The sequence below is a fragment of the Ictidomys tridecemlineatus genome, chromosome 7, assembly GCF_052094955.1.
Source record: "Ictidomys tridecemlineatus isolate mIctTri1 chromosome 7, mIctTri1.hap1, whole genome shotgun sequence".
Taxonomy (NCBI): Eukaryota; Metazoa; Chordata; class Mammalia; order Rodentia; family Sciuridae; genus Ictidomys; species Ictidomys tridecemlineatus.
Genome location: NC_135483.1, coordinates 180097526 through 180115538, shown reverse-complemented (window position 1 = coordinate 180115538; position 18013 = coordinate 180097526). Strand labels below are relative to the sequence as shown.

The following is an 18013-nucleotide window of genomic DNA, read 5'->3' as shown; positions in this document are numbered from 1 at the left end:
GACAGAGCCCTTTGGCAATCAGGAAGTTGACAGTGATCTATCAATCAACACCCCCTTGCTTGCTGGCTAGGAATCCACTCAGCTTTCTATCTTGTCTCCAAGAATTTCATCATGGAGCCTGCCAACGCCTTCTTGAAACCCAGATAAGCTGGGTCTGGGGGATTCCCCGACGCTCATCTAGGAACCTCCTCGTAACGGGGTGAGGAGGGTGGATGTGGCCCTGTGAGGGGGGATCTCGGGCTCACTGGAAGGATCCAGGCCGAAGCTGGTGGTCTTTGTGGGAAAGGCAGGGAGGGGCGGCCCAAGAGGAGTCCTGGTCTGGAGGCAGCTGAGTCCCCAGGGTCCCTCCAGCTTTGAAATCGAGCTTCTAGGGCAGGCCAGGGACCTGTGTCCCGTGACCTGGCATCAGGAGCGACTTTCTGCCAGGGACCAATGTCTACCTAGAAATGTGTTCCTGGGGATCTCCAAGGAAACCTGGAGGTGACCAGAGGCTGTCAGAACTGAAGCCAGGAGGACCTCAGTCTGCCCTGCCGTCGGGAAGGCCTAGCTCCTGGCTCCTGATCCTGGGCTCTGGGGCTGGACTGCGGTGTCACCTCCCCGCTGGAGACAGGCAGGGTCAGGGGAGGGAGGGCATTGAGCGCACCCAGGGAGAAGCTGCTGGTGGCTGCTTCTCTGCTACTCCCCTATGCTACCATCCTTGCCCTTCTCCCCCCCTGGGGGAGCATGCCCAGTTCTGTGTGCTGAGAGATTATGCAAATACATGCAGATGAGATGCAAATAAAGGGTGGGGGGTCTTCATCTGAGCTTTAAGGATGATAAATAGGTGAGACCCAGGAGGGAGAGAGGGGCTCTCAGGTCACAGTGTGGGTGTGGCTTCTGTGGTCAGTTCTGGCGGGAGCCCTAGGAAGGGGACTTTTAAGGGGTGACCCTGAGATGGAAACAACCTGGTGGTGGACAGCCCAAGCTCATCCCTAACTGCAGGGGGACAGGTGTAGGTAGAAGGGGAGGGGTCAACTCAAATGCACAGAATGGACCAATGCCAGGTGACCCGGCTTCTAGCCAGCCCTGTGTTGGGCCCAGTAGGATTCAGAACCCAGAATAACCCCTTTTCCCAGGGCTCTCATGTGGCCCCTCCCCTTGGCACCTGGCATGTGGCTCGTCCTCTCTATGATGGAGAGGGAAGAAGGGCTGAAGGGGTAGCTCCAGAAACTAGAACCCACCCCCAGTGCCGTCATCTCCATCGCCGGGAGATCAGGGAAGCTGGACCTCCCTGCAGGGCACTGAGGTCTGACCCTGTGAGCCCGGGGTCACCTGACATGGCACCCTCCAGAGGGAGAGCTGGGAAGCAGAATTCGGGTTGTGTCTGGGCTTGAGTTGGAAGATTTGGATCCAAATTTCCCTTTGTCAGCTGCTCTGCGATTGGACTTCACTGCTCTGAGGTGTCCCTAGGCTAGAATCATGGCCACTTTCCAGTTCCTCATGGGACTTGCATGGAAATGCGCTCTAGAAAGATTGGGTGCGGGGTGGGCACTCAGTGAGGGGCGGTTGAAGTCAGCTCGGGTGGATCCAGGACTCCTGTCCTGTCCCCAACCACCGAGGCAGCCGGGTGGAGAGGCCAGGGAAACTGGATTCGGTCCTCGTTGGGCACATCTTTTTCTTGACTTCATTCTTTTTAAAAAAAAAAAAATTATTATTTATTTATTTTTTAATTATTGGCAGACACAACATCTTTGTTGGTAGGTGGTGCTGAGGATCAAACCCGGGCCGCACGCATGCCAGGCGAGCGCGCTATCTCTTGAGCCACATCCCCAGCCCTCGACTTCATTCTTGCCTTTGTTTTTGCCTCTCTGTGTGCTTTGTCCCCTTCTCTGTTATGCCCCCACCTCTGCAATGAAGTGCCTAACTCAGCACCTGGCCCCGACACACACCATTCATTCCCCTGCTCTTCTCAATGGCCTCTCTGTGGCTCGGTGGTGCTACCTCCCCACCCCCAGCTCCATCCTTTCTCCTTCTGGGCCTCTGGTTCTGACCCCCTCTTTGTGCCATCCTTCTGCTCCTGCCTTTCCTGTTGTCTGTTTGTGCAACCTCCATCTGTCTTCAGCTAACAAGCGACCACTGAGCCCTGCTAGGAGCCAGGCACAGCCATCTCCTCTTGGTTCCTGGTCCCCTCAACTCTTGCTGCCATCCCCTCTCCCTGCCCTACCCTTGCCCTCTGCCTCCCGTCCTCCCTTCCCCCAGCTCCACTGGACACCCACTGGGCATTATTCAGTTGTATGAGAATCCCTCGGGCCTGCCCCTGAATGGACCACAGCTGGAACCAGATGTGCAGTCCTGCACTTGGGGATTCGAGGGAGGGAGGGAGGGAGGTGGGAAAGGGTCTGGCTGGTGTGAGGGGTGTGGATGGGAAGTGCTGGAGTCCCCCTCAGAGCCCTGGAGGAGGGGAGGCTGGTCTGGAGAAGGAAGAGGAGAGCAAGCTTCTCTAGAAAGCAGTCCTCAGTGTGTGTGCGCTCATGTGTGTTCACACCTGAGCGTGCACACAGAGCCAGGTGGCAATGGGCTGTGGGACAGTCCGGGAATAAGGAGGAAAGTGCTCTTATTCTCTGAAGTCCTCTCAGTGTGGCTTATCAGGAACTGCTGAGTTCTTGGTTCTGTACAGGCTGGAAAAGAGGGGATGATGTTGGGGTGATAGTGTGACCTCTAAAAGCTCCTGAGGGCAGCTGGAGGAGGAGGAGGAGGATTCTTCTCAGGGCCCCTGAGATCTGCCACTGACTTGGGAGAGGTCAGATGCTTCTGGGACGTTCCTGCTTCACTTTAATGGTTCTCATCCTAGCAAGGTCAGTTTTTGTTCTTGTTGTTTTGCCTGCAATTATATGGCTTCAAAGATAAATGTCTGGTGTAGCCTTGTGCAATAAGAAGCATTTGAAAATGCTCTTTTATCCAGTTATTAACCAATCATTGCCTGACCATTCCTCCACCATCATTCATTCATAATTTATTGAGCATCTAGTATATTTCCACCTTATTATGTTAGGTGCTTATGAGAAGGAAAGGGGGAAAGAAAAGCAGGAATAAACTTCTCATTGCTCAACAAGTGGGAGGCGCAGAAGTGCACGCCACCAACTGTACATCCCAGCCTGGTGAAGGAGCTGGGGTGCCAGGGGCAGTGCCAACCAAGTGGTGCAGCTGGAGAAGGCTCTCTGTAGGACACGGCTTTGGAATGGAGCCCTGGATGAGAAAGGCATAGAGATCAAAGTTAAGGGATGGGGGAGAGAAGGTTCCAGGGAGGTTGTCCCAGAGCTCCTGGAATGCTCTGTGTGTAGCTGAGACTGGATGTTGTGGGCTGGGGGAGCCATGGATAATATGGGTGTGGATGGGAAGGGGGGGATGGGGAGGGTGGCTCATTCTGCTGTTCTGGGGACCTGACAGTGGTTGGGACTCCAGTGTTAGAGTTCATGGCCCCCATCCACCTCTTAGGGGACGGAGAGTGAAATTGACACAGAATGCACCACGCCCTCACTTGACCAGGGCTGCTGACCAAACCTGGGAGGGGCCCTTAGTCAGTGGGGGTGGGGGTAGGGGATGAGTAGGACGTGACTATTAGGTGTCACCTTGTCCCCAGAGTTGAGGCCAGTGAGTAGGAGGCTGGGTTTGGGCTGGTCAGCGCGGCAGGGAGCACCCAGCTAGGTGACCCCACAGTCCATCCTTCTTGACTTTACCATCTCAGAGCAACATCCACACTCTCCAAGGGGGGGGGGGCTGCTGTCCAGGCTGTAGGTTCTGAGAGGCTGGAACTTGGGGGTCTGGGAACCCAAACTCTTCCTCTCCTTAGAATGGGATGAGGTCATCTTGCTATCCAGTAGGGGGAGGTGGGAAGGGCTGAGGAAAGGGAATGATGTCCCTCTTTCTGCCCTCCCCACATGTATGCCCCTCCCTGTCCATCCCCGGGAGCTTGTTTTCACTGATTGGGGGCAGGGAAGCCCTCCAGAGTGCTGAAAATCTCCCTATGGTTCTGGCTCCAGATGCCCCAAATATTGTCCTTCCTTTGGGTTCCCCTGTCATTTTACTCCTGGGGAAAACTGAAGCCTGGATCCTGAGGAAGTTTTGGCTGGATTAATAAAGTTAGTGATGGCTGGCTGGGTGGCGCTCACTATGATCCTAGCAACTCTGGAGGCTGAGGCAGGAGGATCAACAAGTTTGAGGCCAGCCTGGGCAACTGGGCAAGACCTTGTCTCAAAAGTAAAATAAAAATGGCTGAGGATATAGTTCAGGGACAGAGCAACCCTGAGTTTAATCCCTAGTACCATAAATAAATAAATAAAAGGAGTAGAATAAATAAAATTAGTGTTAGAACTGGAAAAGATCTTAGGCACCTTTGGATCCAAACTTGATGTCCAGCAGGGGAAATCGAGGTTCAGAGATGTAGGTCCCTGGTCCACAGGCCCCAGCCAGCCTGCTCAAGTTGGAGTTCCTTTCTTAACCACCCTTTCAGCCTTCAACAAGTCCTCTGGCCACTCTCACATCACCTTCTTCAGCTAGGACAACCGGAGTGACTCAAAGATGAATCAAGAGTCCTGGCAGACCATAGGTGAGCAGCAAATGCCATTCCCCTTCCTTTCAAGAGATTCCCGTCAGCTTCTTCATGTCATTTGTAAGACATCCCCAAGTTTTTCAATTAGCTTTCACCCTGTTATTTTTAAGTGCAAAATATTTCACATGTGTAGAAAGTTGAAATGATGATAGCCATCTGGATTCTGCAACTAACACTTTGGTATACAGTTGGCCCTCCAGAGCCCTGGATTCTACATTGGTGTAGTTAAGCAACGCTGACTGAAAACATTCAGAAAAAAAAAAAAATGTGATTGTCCTGAACATGGACAAACTTTCTTCTTGTTATTGTCCATTAAATAACTACAGCATTACAGCTATTTAGCCAGTATTTACTCTGTACGAGGTGATGTAGGCATTCTAGCGGTGATTTAAAGTATACTGAGGATGTGTGCAGGTTTCTGCAAATACTGTCCTATTTTATAGAATGGACTTGAGTACCCCAAGTTTCGGTATCCTGGGGGTCCTGCAACCAGTACTCCAAGGATACCCTGGGACAATGGCTTTTCCATCAGTCCATCTTACGTTTTTTGATGCATTTCAAAGAGAGTTGGAGTTGAAGCATGCATTTCATTAACTAGAACTCAGTTCAAATCACTTTCCAATATAAAATGTCCTAACATGGGCTGCTTGTCCCACACTTGACAGCTTTAAAAAAAAAAAAAAAAGGAAAAGCAGGTCCAGAAGGGCGATTCCTGGTGTCTGGTCACAAAAGCCTTGGAAATACCACAAAGCTGAGTCCTGTCCAAAAGTGGAAGGTTGCTTCGTCGTCCTCACCAGCTCCGGCCCTTCACCCCTCTGGCCGTTTCCCCATCGGTGTCTGTCCCACGGGATCTTGGATCTCTTGGCGTCCTGATTCCTTCCTGCCCCTTCTGCAACCCTGTCCCCTAAGTCCTCAGACCCCTCCCCCAGTCCCCTAGGAAGCCGCTAGACCGGTGGCCAAAGGAGGTCGATTTCCAGGTGTCGGCGCCCTGCGCGAGCCTGGCCGCAGCCGGGTGCAGCGCGGTGGAGCGCGGCAGGGGTTAAAGGAGGCGCGGCCGCGGCGGGGGGCAGCCGCGCGGGCTCCGGGAAGGAGGCGGTGCGCGTCGCCGCCGGGGAGGGAGCCCGGCCCGCGGCGCCCTCCGCTGCTCAGTTGCTCCGGGCCGTGGCTTCGGGACCAGTGCGGCTGCCACCGCCCCGCTCCCTCCTGGACACCAAGCGCACTCACCACCACTCACCGCCTTCCTTTCGGCAACCAGCTTCTTGCCAGCCAGCTGCCACCCGCCGCTGCCACCCGCCGCTGCCCACCGCCCCTGTCCTGCCCGTCCCTTGGCCCAGACCCCCGCTCCACCCAGTGGCGCCTCTGCCGGAAAGGTGAGTGTGTGTATGTGAAGGGGGATGGAGCTGGCCAGCACTGCTGGCACGTCGCATCGATGCTGTCAGGACCACCAATCAGGAAGTAAACTAGGGGAAGGTGGGGTCAGCCCCACCCTGTCACGTGTCCCTGGGCTAGGTTAGCCCCAGGCGCTCACCTGTCAGCCTGCTGTCTTCAGACGTTTCCCGGCTCTGGCAGGGATGGCTGGGGTGGGGCCACCCCTACACGGGCCAGAGTGGCCTTGCCTGCTGGGGAAGTTGCTGGTGTCGTGGGCTGCTTGAGACTGAGACCCAGGACTTGTGAGGGACAGTTGACAGAGTCGGGTGGGCAGGAGGTTGGGCTTCTCTTCTGCTCCCTGCCTGCCCAGGTGGAGGAGCCCAGGAGGGGTGTGAGTCTCTGTTCCTCTTCATTTCTTTCCCTGTCACCCTGGAACTACTTTGGGGACTTTTCTCCTCTTTGGGGCTCTCTGTGCTCCCATTGGGCTGACCCAGGCTGCAGGGAATGGGCTGGCAGGTTGGAAGAGTTAGTGAGAAGCTCTTTTCCCCACCCCCCTCCCCTCTACATGGGTCTGGTGCACCTTTGCCCATGGGCACAGCCTGGCATGAGTGCCCCTGCTGCCCTCCCCCAGCCAGCAGGCTCACTCTCTCCTCACCCCTCTGGGAAGAAATGGCTAATCCAGGTGGTTAATGAACAGACATGGGCAGCTGCCTTCCACCCCTCCCCCACCCCTCTTCTGCCTGCGATGCCCTGACCAGCGCCCCTTCCCCAGCGGGAGAAGCTGTGCAGGGCCTGATCTCAGCAGACCCGCCCCCCCACCGTTCAGGCCCAGGGCCAGGACTACCTGCTCAGATGTTTTTAGACTGGCCTCTGTAGAAGAGGAAACTGGGAGGGGACGGCGAAGGGGTCAGAGAGAAGCCTGCTGGGCTCTCGGGCTGGGCTGCCAGCAGGGGGGTGAGAGAGCTAGGGGACAGGATGGGTGCTGCCTGGGGAGGGTAGGAAGGCAACCATGGAGTAAGAATAGGAGCAGGGACTAGGGTTCCAGAGTCCTTGGGGACACGGGCTTCTCTTCTGTTTGGGGACTTTTGCCTCTTGTGTTTTGGGGAAGCCCCAGCAGTGGTTCAGCAGAGCAGAGGTGGAATGGGAGGGCCTGGGGGGAAGCACTTTTTCCCCTTCCTGAAGCTGCCTAGAGTGGGGTGGGGACCACTGTGGCTCAGACTTGGCCTTAAGTCACTCCTACCCTTGCCAGATGGCGGCCACTCCTGTCTCCCTGACCCCACCTCTCCCCCAGGACCTCAAAGCCCTCTGCCCTGACACCTCTGGCCAGGGTCCGGTGGGGAACCCTAAATAGGATCAGTGTTGGGGATCCCAACTCGGGGTTGGCTATGGAGGAAGGGCAGGGAGATGAGAGGAGTGGGCTGGGGACTCAGCTGGTCCCTCAGGGCTAGCAGAGCTGGGGTGGGGAGCCGAGACTTGGATCAGGTACTGAGGAGTCCTGGATGGTAGAGTCCAGGAATCTCCAAACCCTTGACTTTTCTTCCCCATCCCTCATCCCAAACTTCTTCATGCTTTACCTCCCTCAGAGCAGAAGTGTAGGATGTCCCACTGGGGTGGCAGTGCCCAGGATGTGTAAACCTGGTTTTCTGGTGGTCCAGTGGAGTGGGCTGGGCTGGGCTGGGTGCGTACCACACAAGGGAAGGAGCTACCATTCTGGGACATCTAGTTGGCACGGATGGACTGTGGCCAAGGCCTTGGAGTTTGGGAGCCCCCAGTGTCCTGTTTCTCCTAACCTAGGAGTGGGAAGCAAGAAGGGGAGAATAGATTTTTGTTTGGTTGAAGGAATGGGGGATGGGGGCCCGAAGGTGGAAATAGGGGTTAGTTTAAAGAAGAGTTTCCAGTGGCTCTGGATGGGGGGATGCCTTGTAAGGTAGTGAGCGTCCTGTCCCGGGGGCAGTGCAGACAGTGGCTGGACAGCAGCTTGGAAGGATTCCTGAGCTGGGATGTGGTCAGAGGCATGACCTTTAAGGTCTCCTGGGATGCTGAGGTCCTGGGATTCTTGGAGTCAGGGAATTCTCGGACACCAGCATGGGGATCAGGAAGCTGTGGCCTCTGGCCTGGGGTGTGGGCACAGACACACAGGGGCCCTCTCTCTGCCAGCACTTAGGGAACAGGAGACTAAAGCTTCGCCCTTGCTCCTTTGCCCTGCGCCCCTCCCTGGCACCCATCCCTCAGCTGCCCACCAGGTCTGCCTCCAGCTGTTTCCTGCTGAGTTCTGAGGTCTTCCGATTCTGTGTGCCTTGCTCTGTGGTTAACTCCTCGAGGACTGGACTGTTTCCATGGACTGTGGGACACAGGGTGGCGTGGAAGGGACAGACCTCACCCCCAATCCCTGCCAAGAGTGTCTGTGGACGGGGGGAGTCCCTAGGCCTGCCTAGAGATGGTAGACAAGGGAGTAATGCCAGGGTCCCAGGGGCAGGTCTCAGCCGAGCCTCAGTTTCTACATTGGTGAATTCTGCAGGGTTTCGGGACAGCTTGAAGTGGTTTGTGCAATAGTGTGTGGGGGAGGGGGCCCAAGCCAAGGGCTCTGTTCTCAAGGGCCTCTTGGGAGGGGTGTGGGAGGAGTGGGTCACCCCCCACCGGGCGTCTCTCCAAACCTGTTTTCCTGTAGTGGACAGGGAGAGGAGGGGCGACGGGTGGGGTGCGGTCCACTGGAGGGAGCTGGGGTGTTCCCCTCTGCGGTGTCCAGGTGGCTTCCCAGGTGGGCTTGGGACCCTCCCTGGGCTCCATCTTTCCTACCCTGCCTGCCTCTCCCACGGTCTCTGCTCTGTGGGTGCTCCGGATCCCTGTCTCCTGAGGATAAGGGAGTAAGAGTCCCAGGCCACCCCAGCCAACCTCCTGCTCCTCTCCCACTGCTGGGTCCCTCTGAGGAGAAGGTCTTTCCTGTGCCTCTGCAAGTCTCTTTGACCCCAGAAAGGGAAACCGAGGCCCAGCTGGAGAATGTGTTTGGAGGTGAAGGACCGAAAAGACAGGAAGCTCTCTCTGTCCCCGTTCTCCGAAGAAAGTGGACCAGAGGGGTGTGATTCTGGGGGAGGGAGAAGATGGTTTTTGGAGGCTGGGGAGGGACTGGCCTTTACTTTGTCCCCGTGCTGTCCTTTTGTGGCCTCTGGCTTGGTGGCTCCCTGGCCGGCTGGCTCTTAGCTTTCCAGACTATTAGGCATGCAGAGGTGTGGGCACAAGCCAGCTGGAACGAGAGTGGTGGGGGCGGGGCTGCCAGCCCTGCAGTGTTGCCCACCTTCCTGGTGCCCCTGTCCCTTATGCAAGGTCACACCCAGCCTTCACCTCTTTCCTTCTCTCAAACTTCCTGAAGCACCTGGAAGGCTGAAGACCCTCAGCACAGCTGGGTCCTGGGCCTGCCTGTCCCCAGGCTGGTGACCTTGGCCATCCTCCTACTTGTCCCCACCTTGGTTTCCCTGGGGGAGGGTGACTGGGTTGCGTGGTGTTGGAGTGGTGTGGGGTGGGGTGGCAGGTGGTCTGGAGCCAGTTTCTGGCTGCCTCCTTCGGGTCCCCTGGGGCTGGGATCCTGCCTTTTTAGGGCTGCAATCCCTTAGCTCAGGCCTGGGCTTGGGAGGCAGGAGGGACGGGCCCACAGGGCTGGGTCCTGGGGAACTGATGGAGGGCCACAGAGCGCCTGAGTGGAATCTTCACCTTTGCTATAGAGAGGGTCCCAGTCCTGGGTCCCACTCCCCGTCAGCTCCCTGCACCTCGGAGTGTCCCGTGTGCTTGCCTGTCCTCTAGATGATTGCTGTCCTCCCTGGAGGAGTGCTGCCAACTGAGGCCAGAGGCTGAGGCTTGGGACAGGCCTGCTGGGGACCAGGGACCAGGGCTGTGTTCATGGGCCCAAGGCTGAGAGGGCCCGTCCTGAGCCAGCCTGCGGGGCCCATCTCATGACAGCTCCATCCGCGGGTTGTGTGGTCTTGGCAAGTGACTGACCCTCCCCAGGCCTCACCTTCCTCCCTGTGAAATGGGATGATGATAGCTGCTGCTTCATGGGGTGGGCATGAAGGCCAAGTGAGTTAGTGTACTTGGAACAGTGCCTGGCGTATAGTAAGTGCCCCATCAATGGTAGTGACCGTTATCACAGGTGGTGGCGGTCTTCCCGCCTCTGTGGGCCTCTTTCCCTAGCATCCTGCCTGTTTCTTCCCTGAGATGGGGAGAGTTGGGGGTCTGAAGCGTGGAGGAGAGAGTGGCCTGGCTTTCCCCAAAGAGGTCCTACAATCAGCCCAGAGCAGAGTGTCCCTTTCCTGTACCCTGTTTCTCTCTTTTCCCCCTCTGCAACTCCAACTAGGGGGCAGGCGGAGCTGAGGGGACCTCTGGAGGCCTCCTTTCCCCAGGGAGCCTCCGCAGATCTGTGTTTATGGAGGAGTCTGAGAAAGCTGCCATCTCTGTAAACAAGACGCATTATTATAAACCAGCCCTGCTGGGTCCCAGCCCACCCCTTCCCGGGGGTCATTGAATCCGAGGCTGGCAGAGACCTGGCCTCCAGGCAGGCTAGCCTTGACCGTGGGCTACACTCAGGGGTGGCATCTACATTTTAAAGTAGGACCTAAACAGTGGCTGTTGTATCTTAAATCTTCCCTGAAATCTAGCCTGCGTTCCTCATGCTGCAACTTTCCTTCAGTTCCTTCTTCCTGAGTGCTCTATAAGCCCAGAGCTTGGAAGCCGGGCAGGAGGGTAGGGCCCGTCTCCACGCCCTGTCCATCCCAGGCCTCTTCCCTCTCTGGGGTCCTGCGCTTTCCAGTGCCCCTGACATTCCTCCTTAGCAGGGGTCAGCCCTCAAGGCCTGCCAAGCCAAGCTCTCCACCCAGCCTGAGTCCCACCCAGGGAGGCCTGGGCTGCTCTGGGTCGGGGGTGAGCTCCATTTCCGGATCCCTAGCCCCCGCCCAGTTGCAGCTGTGAAAGGCGTTAAGTTTTTTGTTTTTTGTTTTTTTGGGAAAGAATGGGCTCAGGTTGATGACGATGACAGCTGGGAGCCTCCCTGGCTCCCCCTCCTCAGCCTCTGCTCACCTCTGCTCCAGATCTAGGCAATCACTCATCCAGAGGTGGGTCTCTCACCTTTGACCCTTGACCTCTGCCAGACCTGGGCAGTCAGCTGGTCTGCAGCCACCCTTCAGGGGAGCAGTCTGTGGGTTTAGACTGGAGTTTGCTGTTGGGGTAGGGGATGGGGTGTGACCAGGGGCTTCCAGGGAAGTGCAAGAGAGCGTCTCCAGCCTGGGGGTCCCTCAATGGGAGAGCAGGGCTCCTCCTGGAGCCTGTCCAGCTAGAGCTGGCCTGTCCTTTTGGATGAATGTCTTCCCTTGCTAGGCGCCAGTGTCCCTACCTGTGAAACAGAGGGCTGGAGAGGTGTGGAACTGGACACTCTGAGCCCATCTCCCCTCAGGGCTTCCCCTGGTCCCAAGCTGTGGAACTTCACCTTGGATTGACCTTGCCTCCCTCCCAGCCCTGCCCCCACCTCTGGCAGCCGCTGGCAGGAAGTCCTGCTGATTAGGGCCCTAATCACCGGCTGAGACGCCCTGAAAAGGCAGAGCTGGTTGAGCAGAGAGGGGCCGCCAAGCCAGGGAAGGGGGGCGAGGTAGGGCATTGGGCTGCGACCCGGGGGGCAGTTGAAGCTGCCTGGCATTGGCTGGAAGAGGCTGGTGGCCCCAGGGTTCTGCTCCTTGGGCATGCCTGTGTGTCCTCCCCTGGAGCAGCTGAGACCAGCTGGCCTCCTGACTGTCCATGTTAAAAGCCTTTTAGGGCATCCACCCTGTGCCAGGCAAGGTGCCAGGTATGGGACTGGAAAGGCCAGGGAGAAGCGTTTGGTTGGGAGACACAGGGGCGTGGAGGGAGCGTTTCTGCAGCAAGCCGAGAGCCTGCCAGAGCTGGGGGTGGAGGAAGCCTGGGAGACGTGCCATTGAAGAGGGGGTGTGTAGCCTGAGAAGGAGCTTTGCAGGGGGGAAAAGGACAAAGACCTCTTCAGGTATGGGGGAGGCGTGCACAGGGGCACAGGGACATCTGGTAAGGGTGGGTAACCGGTGGCCACAGACCTGGGCTGGAGCTGGACAGCTCGAAGGGGTTAATATCCCACCTCCATGGCCCATGAGGGATGGATATGAGATGCTGTTTGCAAAGTGTGGGGTGCAGTGAGTGGCAGTTTAAAGGTGATAAGTGTGGGCAAGGGTGGCTTTGGGGAGAACCCAGTGGGGGTGGCTGGAGGTGGGGGTTTCCTGGGCCAAATTCAAGGGGAGCAGCCGAGGCTTTGAATGTAGGAGGAATGCCGTGAGACTTTGATTTAGGAAGGGGGTGGGGCAGGGGAGGCCTGGGGACCGGCTATCAGCCAGGACCCGAATCCCTGGAGTCTTATGTCCAAATTCCTTAGCTCTGGGCTGTGACATCCTCTCCCATGGATGTCACTTCATTCCCCTGGCTTCCTTCCTATGTGCCACCTCCCCTTTGGATTGAGAGGCCAAGGAGGCAATGAACTCCTCTTCCTGGGAGATCCCTCAGGCCAGGAGAGAGCCCTCCTTGGTAAGGCTTCCCACATGAGCCTGAGAGCCTGGGTTGCCGCAGGCAGGAGTGAGGGTAGACCACAGGCAGCTCACATTTCCAAGACATGTTTTACCGTCTGGTCTGGCCCACAGCAGGCACACTGTTGAATGAATGAATGAACAGGAGTGTCCCCTAGTCAGGGTGTCTTGGAGGCAGCAGTGCCCCACCTAACTGTAAATGGCCTTGGTGGGTAGGGGACGGGGGTGGTGGTGGTGCCTATCTAGAGCCAGGAGGGATGTTTAGTAGCACAGTCATTGGTGTTGGTGACTGCTTTAAGGAGTAGGGATCCCAGGAGCTTTCAGTACCTGGAGCAAGAACGTGTCTGGGAGGTAGTGTGGTGTGGGGGTTCAGACCCCAGACCACGGCCACACTGAATTGGATCCCACCTCTGGCAGGCTGTATGACTGTGTTGCTCCACCAGCCAATGCCTGTCTTCACTCATCTGTGGAGCGTAGGAAATGGGGTCCGGCCTGAGCCGTGCAGGGCCTGGGCCGTGCAGGGCCTGGGCCATGCCGTACCCGGGCCAGTGACTTGGGCCTGGGTCATTGTTGTTACTACAATTGGTGCCAGGGAGAGTGGGGCATGGGCAGGGGCTCCTTGTCCCTGTGGGTGCAGCTGTCCCGAATGGGATGTGCCAGAGATAGACGAGGCTCCAGGGAGGCTTAGAAGGAATTCCCGCCATATATGTGGCTGCGCTGAGCTGGGTGCTGAGCCTGGGAGCCGAGGAGGCATCTCTGGGAGAGCAGGGTGAGGAATGGCACAGAGGGGGAGAGGTGAACTGGGAGGAGGCTCGAATTCTCCTGAAGTCCCCAACCAGTCCTCCAGGGACCCTCCTGTCACCCTGGGCCACAGGGCCTGGTCTCTTGGCTCTGGAATCTCTGGGAATCCCCTGTCCATCCCTTGCGACTTGGGCAGTCAGAGCCTGAGCCTTCTATAGAGTTAGAAACTGCTTCCTCCCCAGAGCCACCAGGGGGCTGCGGCCCTTCCTCCCCTCTTCCAGTTTTCTTTCTTTATGTCCCCTCCTCCAGTGTGCGGTGACAGTAGCTTCTCTGCACGGGATGGGTGAGAATGGATTTTGGGAGCCTGCCGCAGCTGAGGGAGGGGAGGGTTCTGCACACTGGAGGGTCCTAGGCAGGAAGTCAGGTGGCCTGCTGGTCCCCCTTCACCCTGTGTGGCTTTGGGCGAGTGGATTCCCTTTTCTGGACTTCAGTTCCCTCCCTGGTGGCGTGGGAGGCTGGACCAGGAGCGCTTCCTTTTCAGCAGTGCTGAAATGTTGCCAGTCTCTGGATCTTTCTGGACAGAGGCCCATGCTCTTGAGGCCTTTGGGAGAGCGCTCTGTGTGGAGGTGGGGGTCCTGGGGGTCAGCAGGCATCTGCTGGGCCTCTGGCTGGGGAGCGCGGTCAGGCCCTTCACCACGTCACTGCGCCTCTAGGCAGCTCTGTTCCTGGGAACTGAGCAGACGCCACAGCTTTGAGGGGCCAGCCCGGCAGAATCTCCAGCTCGGCCCAGTGACTCAGGTGGGGTGCGCTGGCAGGAGTGCAGCAGGGTGGGAGCGGAGCATGGCTCCAGCACCCCTTGGCCACTCTCAGGGAACGGAGTGGGAGGAAGGGAGGTACCGGGTGCAGAGGCTCCGTGAGTAACAGCTGTGAGCCGTTACTCAGTGTCACTGCCATGCAGGTGGCTCCTAGACTGAGCAGAGCTGTCTGGGGCTCCGGAAGTGCTCCCCAGATGCCCCACCACTGAATCACTGCAGCCTAAGCCCCCTGATCCCTGTCGTCCTTAGGAGCTGAGGGTCCTGCTGCACAGGGATTCCTTGCCCATGCCCCTCTCCCTTTCCCTGTGTCCCTCTTCATAAGCCCCTCCTACAATCTGCTGTCACACCCCCTAGGCCCCTTGTCTTCTAAGCATGGGGTGACTTGGCTTGCCTGAAGGGGCATAGAGTTTGCAGCCTGGCTGTCCCGGACTTGAGACTAGCTCAAGCACTCCTCGTTGTGTGACTTGGGCCAATTCGCTTCTCCTCGGTGAATTTCAGTGGCCTCATTTGAAAAAAGGGGTATGACTTGTGGTACCATCCTTGGAAGGATTAAATGGGACAATGTGACCAAAGCAACAGCTCTGGGTGTGTTCCCTACCATGCATTTATTATTGGCCCGCCAGCCCCAAACTGCTTTGCCCTCCTTACTCCCTCCATCCCGAAAATTCTCCCTGCTGTATCCCATGATGTCCAGGTTGTTTACTCTCCTCTCTGCTCCCCCTGCCCATCCATTCCCAGCACCTCCTTCCCACCTTCCATCTCTGCGCCTTGTCCCTTCACCTCTGCTTCCAGAGAGGGCTCAGGACGTCAGGTCCAGGGGGAGTGTGCAGCCTGCCCAGCTGACCTGGGTGGCCAGGCTCCTGTGAAAGGAGCCAGAGGTCTGGGTGTGCGACTCTTGTAGCCCCCGCCCCGTTGGCTGCTGCTGTCCCCTGCCCAGAGCTGCTGGTTTCCGGGTCTGGCTTCCTGAGCTCACTGTGCTCAGGGCCACTCGGGCTGCTCCGCCCGCCCGTGGCCATTGACAGTGCGGGTGTGTTCCCTGTGCAGCTCTGCTTGGGGTGGGGCTGGAGCACCCGGAGTGACTTTGCATCTGGCACAGTGGTCTGGCGGGTGTGCTGTCCGCCTCGGGTGCCTGAGCTGCGCTGTCTCTGGGTCTCTATCTGATGGGAGCTTTCTCTGGTCCATTTAAAATCTGCCCTGTTTTCTGAGCTGACGTGAGCCAGGGCTCCTGCGCCCCTCCCTGCCCTGCATGCCCTCCAGACCTGGGTTCAGATGCGTGCCTCCCTGAGCTCCTGGGGGAACCAGGAAACATGGCAGGAGAGTGGATATGCGTCAGATGGAACTGAACAATGCTGGTGACAGCCAGGCCTCCCCTGGCCTTCTGTGCTGGCCTCGCTTCAAGACTCTGCTGGCAGCTAATTGGGAGTGAGAGGGGCTTCCTGCCACTTGGCCACAGATGGACGTAGGGAGCAACATGGACCTGAGCCGCCCTACCCCCGGGACCTCCTGCTTCCTGGGGCTCCTGCTCAGCCTCCTGGCTCAGAGCAGATGGGGTTCCAGAACGCCAGCCCTGGATGTGCACTAATTGTGTGGTCAATGGCACCAACTCCTCCTGTCCCCGCCATCTGTGGGTCAGGAGTTATCTCCATGGTGAACCTTCAGATAGCTGAAGTCATGCCACCTGGGGGTCTGTGGAGGTCTCTTGGTGGGGGACACTGTGTTGGGTAGTATTCCAGCTCGGCACATGAGACTCTCTCTTTAAAAAAAAAGAAAAACTATACACACACACACACACACACACACACTATTTACACACACAGAGTATAACTTCCCATTCTTACCGTTGCACATGGTGTGGAGTTTCACTGGTTGTGTATTTACATATGAACACAGGAGAGCTATGTCTAATTCATTCTACTGTCTTTTTTATTCCCATTCCCCCTTCCTTCCCCTCATTCCCCTTTGTCTAATCTAGTGAACTTTTATCCCCCTCCCCTTATTGTGAGTCAGCATCTGCAAATCAGAGAGAACATTCAGCCTTTGGATTTGGGGGACTGGTTTATTTCACTTAGCATGGTGTCTCCAGGTCCATCCATTTACTGGCAAATTCCATAATTTCATTCTTCTTTATGGCTGAATAATATTCTGTGGTGTGTGTGTGTGTGTGTGTATGTGTGTGTGTCTAAGACATTTTCTGTATCTACTCCTCTGTTGGAGAGGCACCTGTGTTGGCTCCATAGCTCGGCTATTGTGAACTGGGCTGCTGTGAACACTGATGTGGCTGCGTCACTGTAGGATGCTGATTTTAAGTCCTTTGTAAAAAACCAAGGAGTGGGATACTGGGTCAGAGGGTGGTTCCGTTCCAGGTCTTCTGCGGAACCTCCATACTGCCTTCCAGGGTGGTTGTACCGATTTGCAGTCCCACCAGCAATGTATGAGGGAGCCTTTTTCCCAGATGAGAACCTCCCTCCTTGCTTGCATTTTGATATTGTGTATCAGTTCCTTCTCTGCAAAATGGGGCTAAGAAGAGAACCTGTGTCACAAGCTTGCGATGAGGACTAAGTGGGTTGAGATGCGCCTGGTAAACTTGGGACAGTTCACTGCTCCATAGGTGAGGGTCCTGGGTGCAGGAACTGCCTGGGGCTCAAACAGAGGAGCAGAATGTCTTGCAGGCCTGCTGTATGCACCAGACACTTTCACTGATGAAATCTCAGCGCGCCCAACCCCTCTGCGGAGCGGGTCTCTTTATTCTACTTTAAAGATGAGGAGACTGAGATGGAGGGAAGTTAAATAAGGTCTCCATGGCTCTTCTGTGGGGAGGCTGGTGTTTGAGCTGGTGCCTGGCTCTCGGTCCAGCCAGCCTCTTGCCTTTAGTGGGAAACTCAGGGCTTCTTGGTGTGTTCAGGAATTTGGAAATGACACAGAAGGAACTGCGATCCTGTAGAACTGAACCTGCTCCCTGCTCCATTCCCAGGTCTGGGTTTCGGAGTCAGATGATGAGACTAAAGGAGAGCGAGGACCCAGGGAACCCAAAGGCCACTGACAGGCGCTGAGGATGTGGGATTTTTCTCATGAGTAATATGTAGTTGGGTTTGTTTTTCACCTTGTTCCTCCTTTTGGCGGGTTTTAAATTTTTAAAGAGATGTAGATAGACATCAAGAAGGACTTCCTGATTGTCAGCCCTGGTATGGGCAGTTTGGAGAGCCCAAAGAATCAGCAAAATCTAAGGCATTTTTAAAAATATGGGATGTCTATTTTTTTTAAGAAATTGTAATGTCTCTGAAGTCAGAACATACCTCACGATTGGTGTGTGCGATTCACTCAGGTAGCACTTTTCCTTCTCAAAACTTGTGACCCTGTGGGGCGCAGTGGCGCACGCTCCTAATGTCAGTAATGCAGGACGCTGAGGCAGGGGGATTGCAAGTTCAAAGCCAGTCTCACAACTTAGGGAGGCCCTAAGCAACTTAGTGAGTCCCTGTCTCAAATTTAAAAAAAAAAAAAACGGCTGGGAGGCTGGGGATGTGGGGTTGAGCACCACTGGGTTCAAGCCCTAGTTTAAAAAAAAAAAAAAGAAAGAAAAATAGTTGGTTCCGGTGGTGCCCCAAGGGATCAGGCATCCTCAAAGTGAACAGGCAGCAGCACCTCAGTTTGCAAGGACCCCTGCAGGCGTGGAAGAGAAGGCTCTGTGAGCCACTGTCCCCGGCCTGCCCTCAGGGCTGTGTCTGTGGGTTGGAGCGTGGCTGCAGCCCACGATTCTCCTCTGGGCTGGCCCAGCCCCCTCCTCTCCTGTCGCCTCCCCTCCCCCAGCCCTCCAGTGCTCCCAGTGGCTGCGGGTTCCGGGGACCTTTGGCTCCGCGGGTTTTCCCATTGCTCCTAGACCGTTTCCCATGCACCCTTCCCTCTCACTCCTCTCGCACAGCTTAAGGTCAAAGACTTTTGTC

At 56.6% G+C, this 18013-nt stretch overlaps 1 protein-coding gene and 1 long non-coding RNA gene across 23 annotated transcripts in view; one reads left to right on the top strand and one right to left on the bottom strand.

Annotated features, from left to right (window-relative positions):
• Tns1 (tensin 1) overlaps positions 1-18013 on the top strand; it is a 208781-nt gene that overhangs the window by 78231 nt on the left and 112537 nt on the right. For 9 of the 22 annotated variants that reach the window (XM_078017982.1, XM_078017985.1, XM_078017983.1 and 6 more), the window contains exon 1: positions 13834-14058. The exons of 11 other annotated variants lie outside the window; for them this stretch is intronic. In XM_078017982.1, coding sequence (XP_077874108.1) covers positions 13849-14058 — 210 coding nt within the window. In that variant the 5' untranslated portion in view covers positions 13834-13848. Of the gene's footprint in view, positions 1-5873; positions 5959-13833; positions 14059-18013 lie in introns of those variants that run through there. 2 more of the 22 variants (XM_040267790.2, XM_040267788.2) reach the window with 2 other exon arrangements.
• Positions 2973-6622, bottom strand: LOC144365629 (uncharacterized). The gene is made up of 2 exons (XR_013424304.1): positions 6117-6622; positions 2973-3225 (listed from the first exon to the last, which is right to left on the bottom strand). It is a non-coding gene; the product is annotated as an uncharacterized LOC144365629 (long non-coding RNA).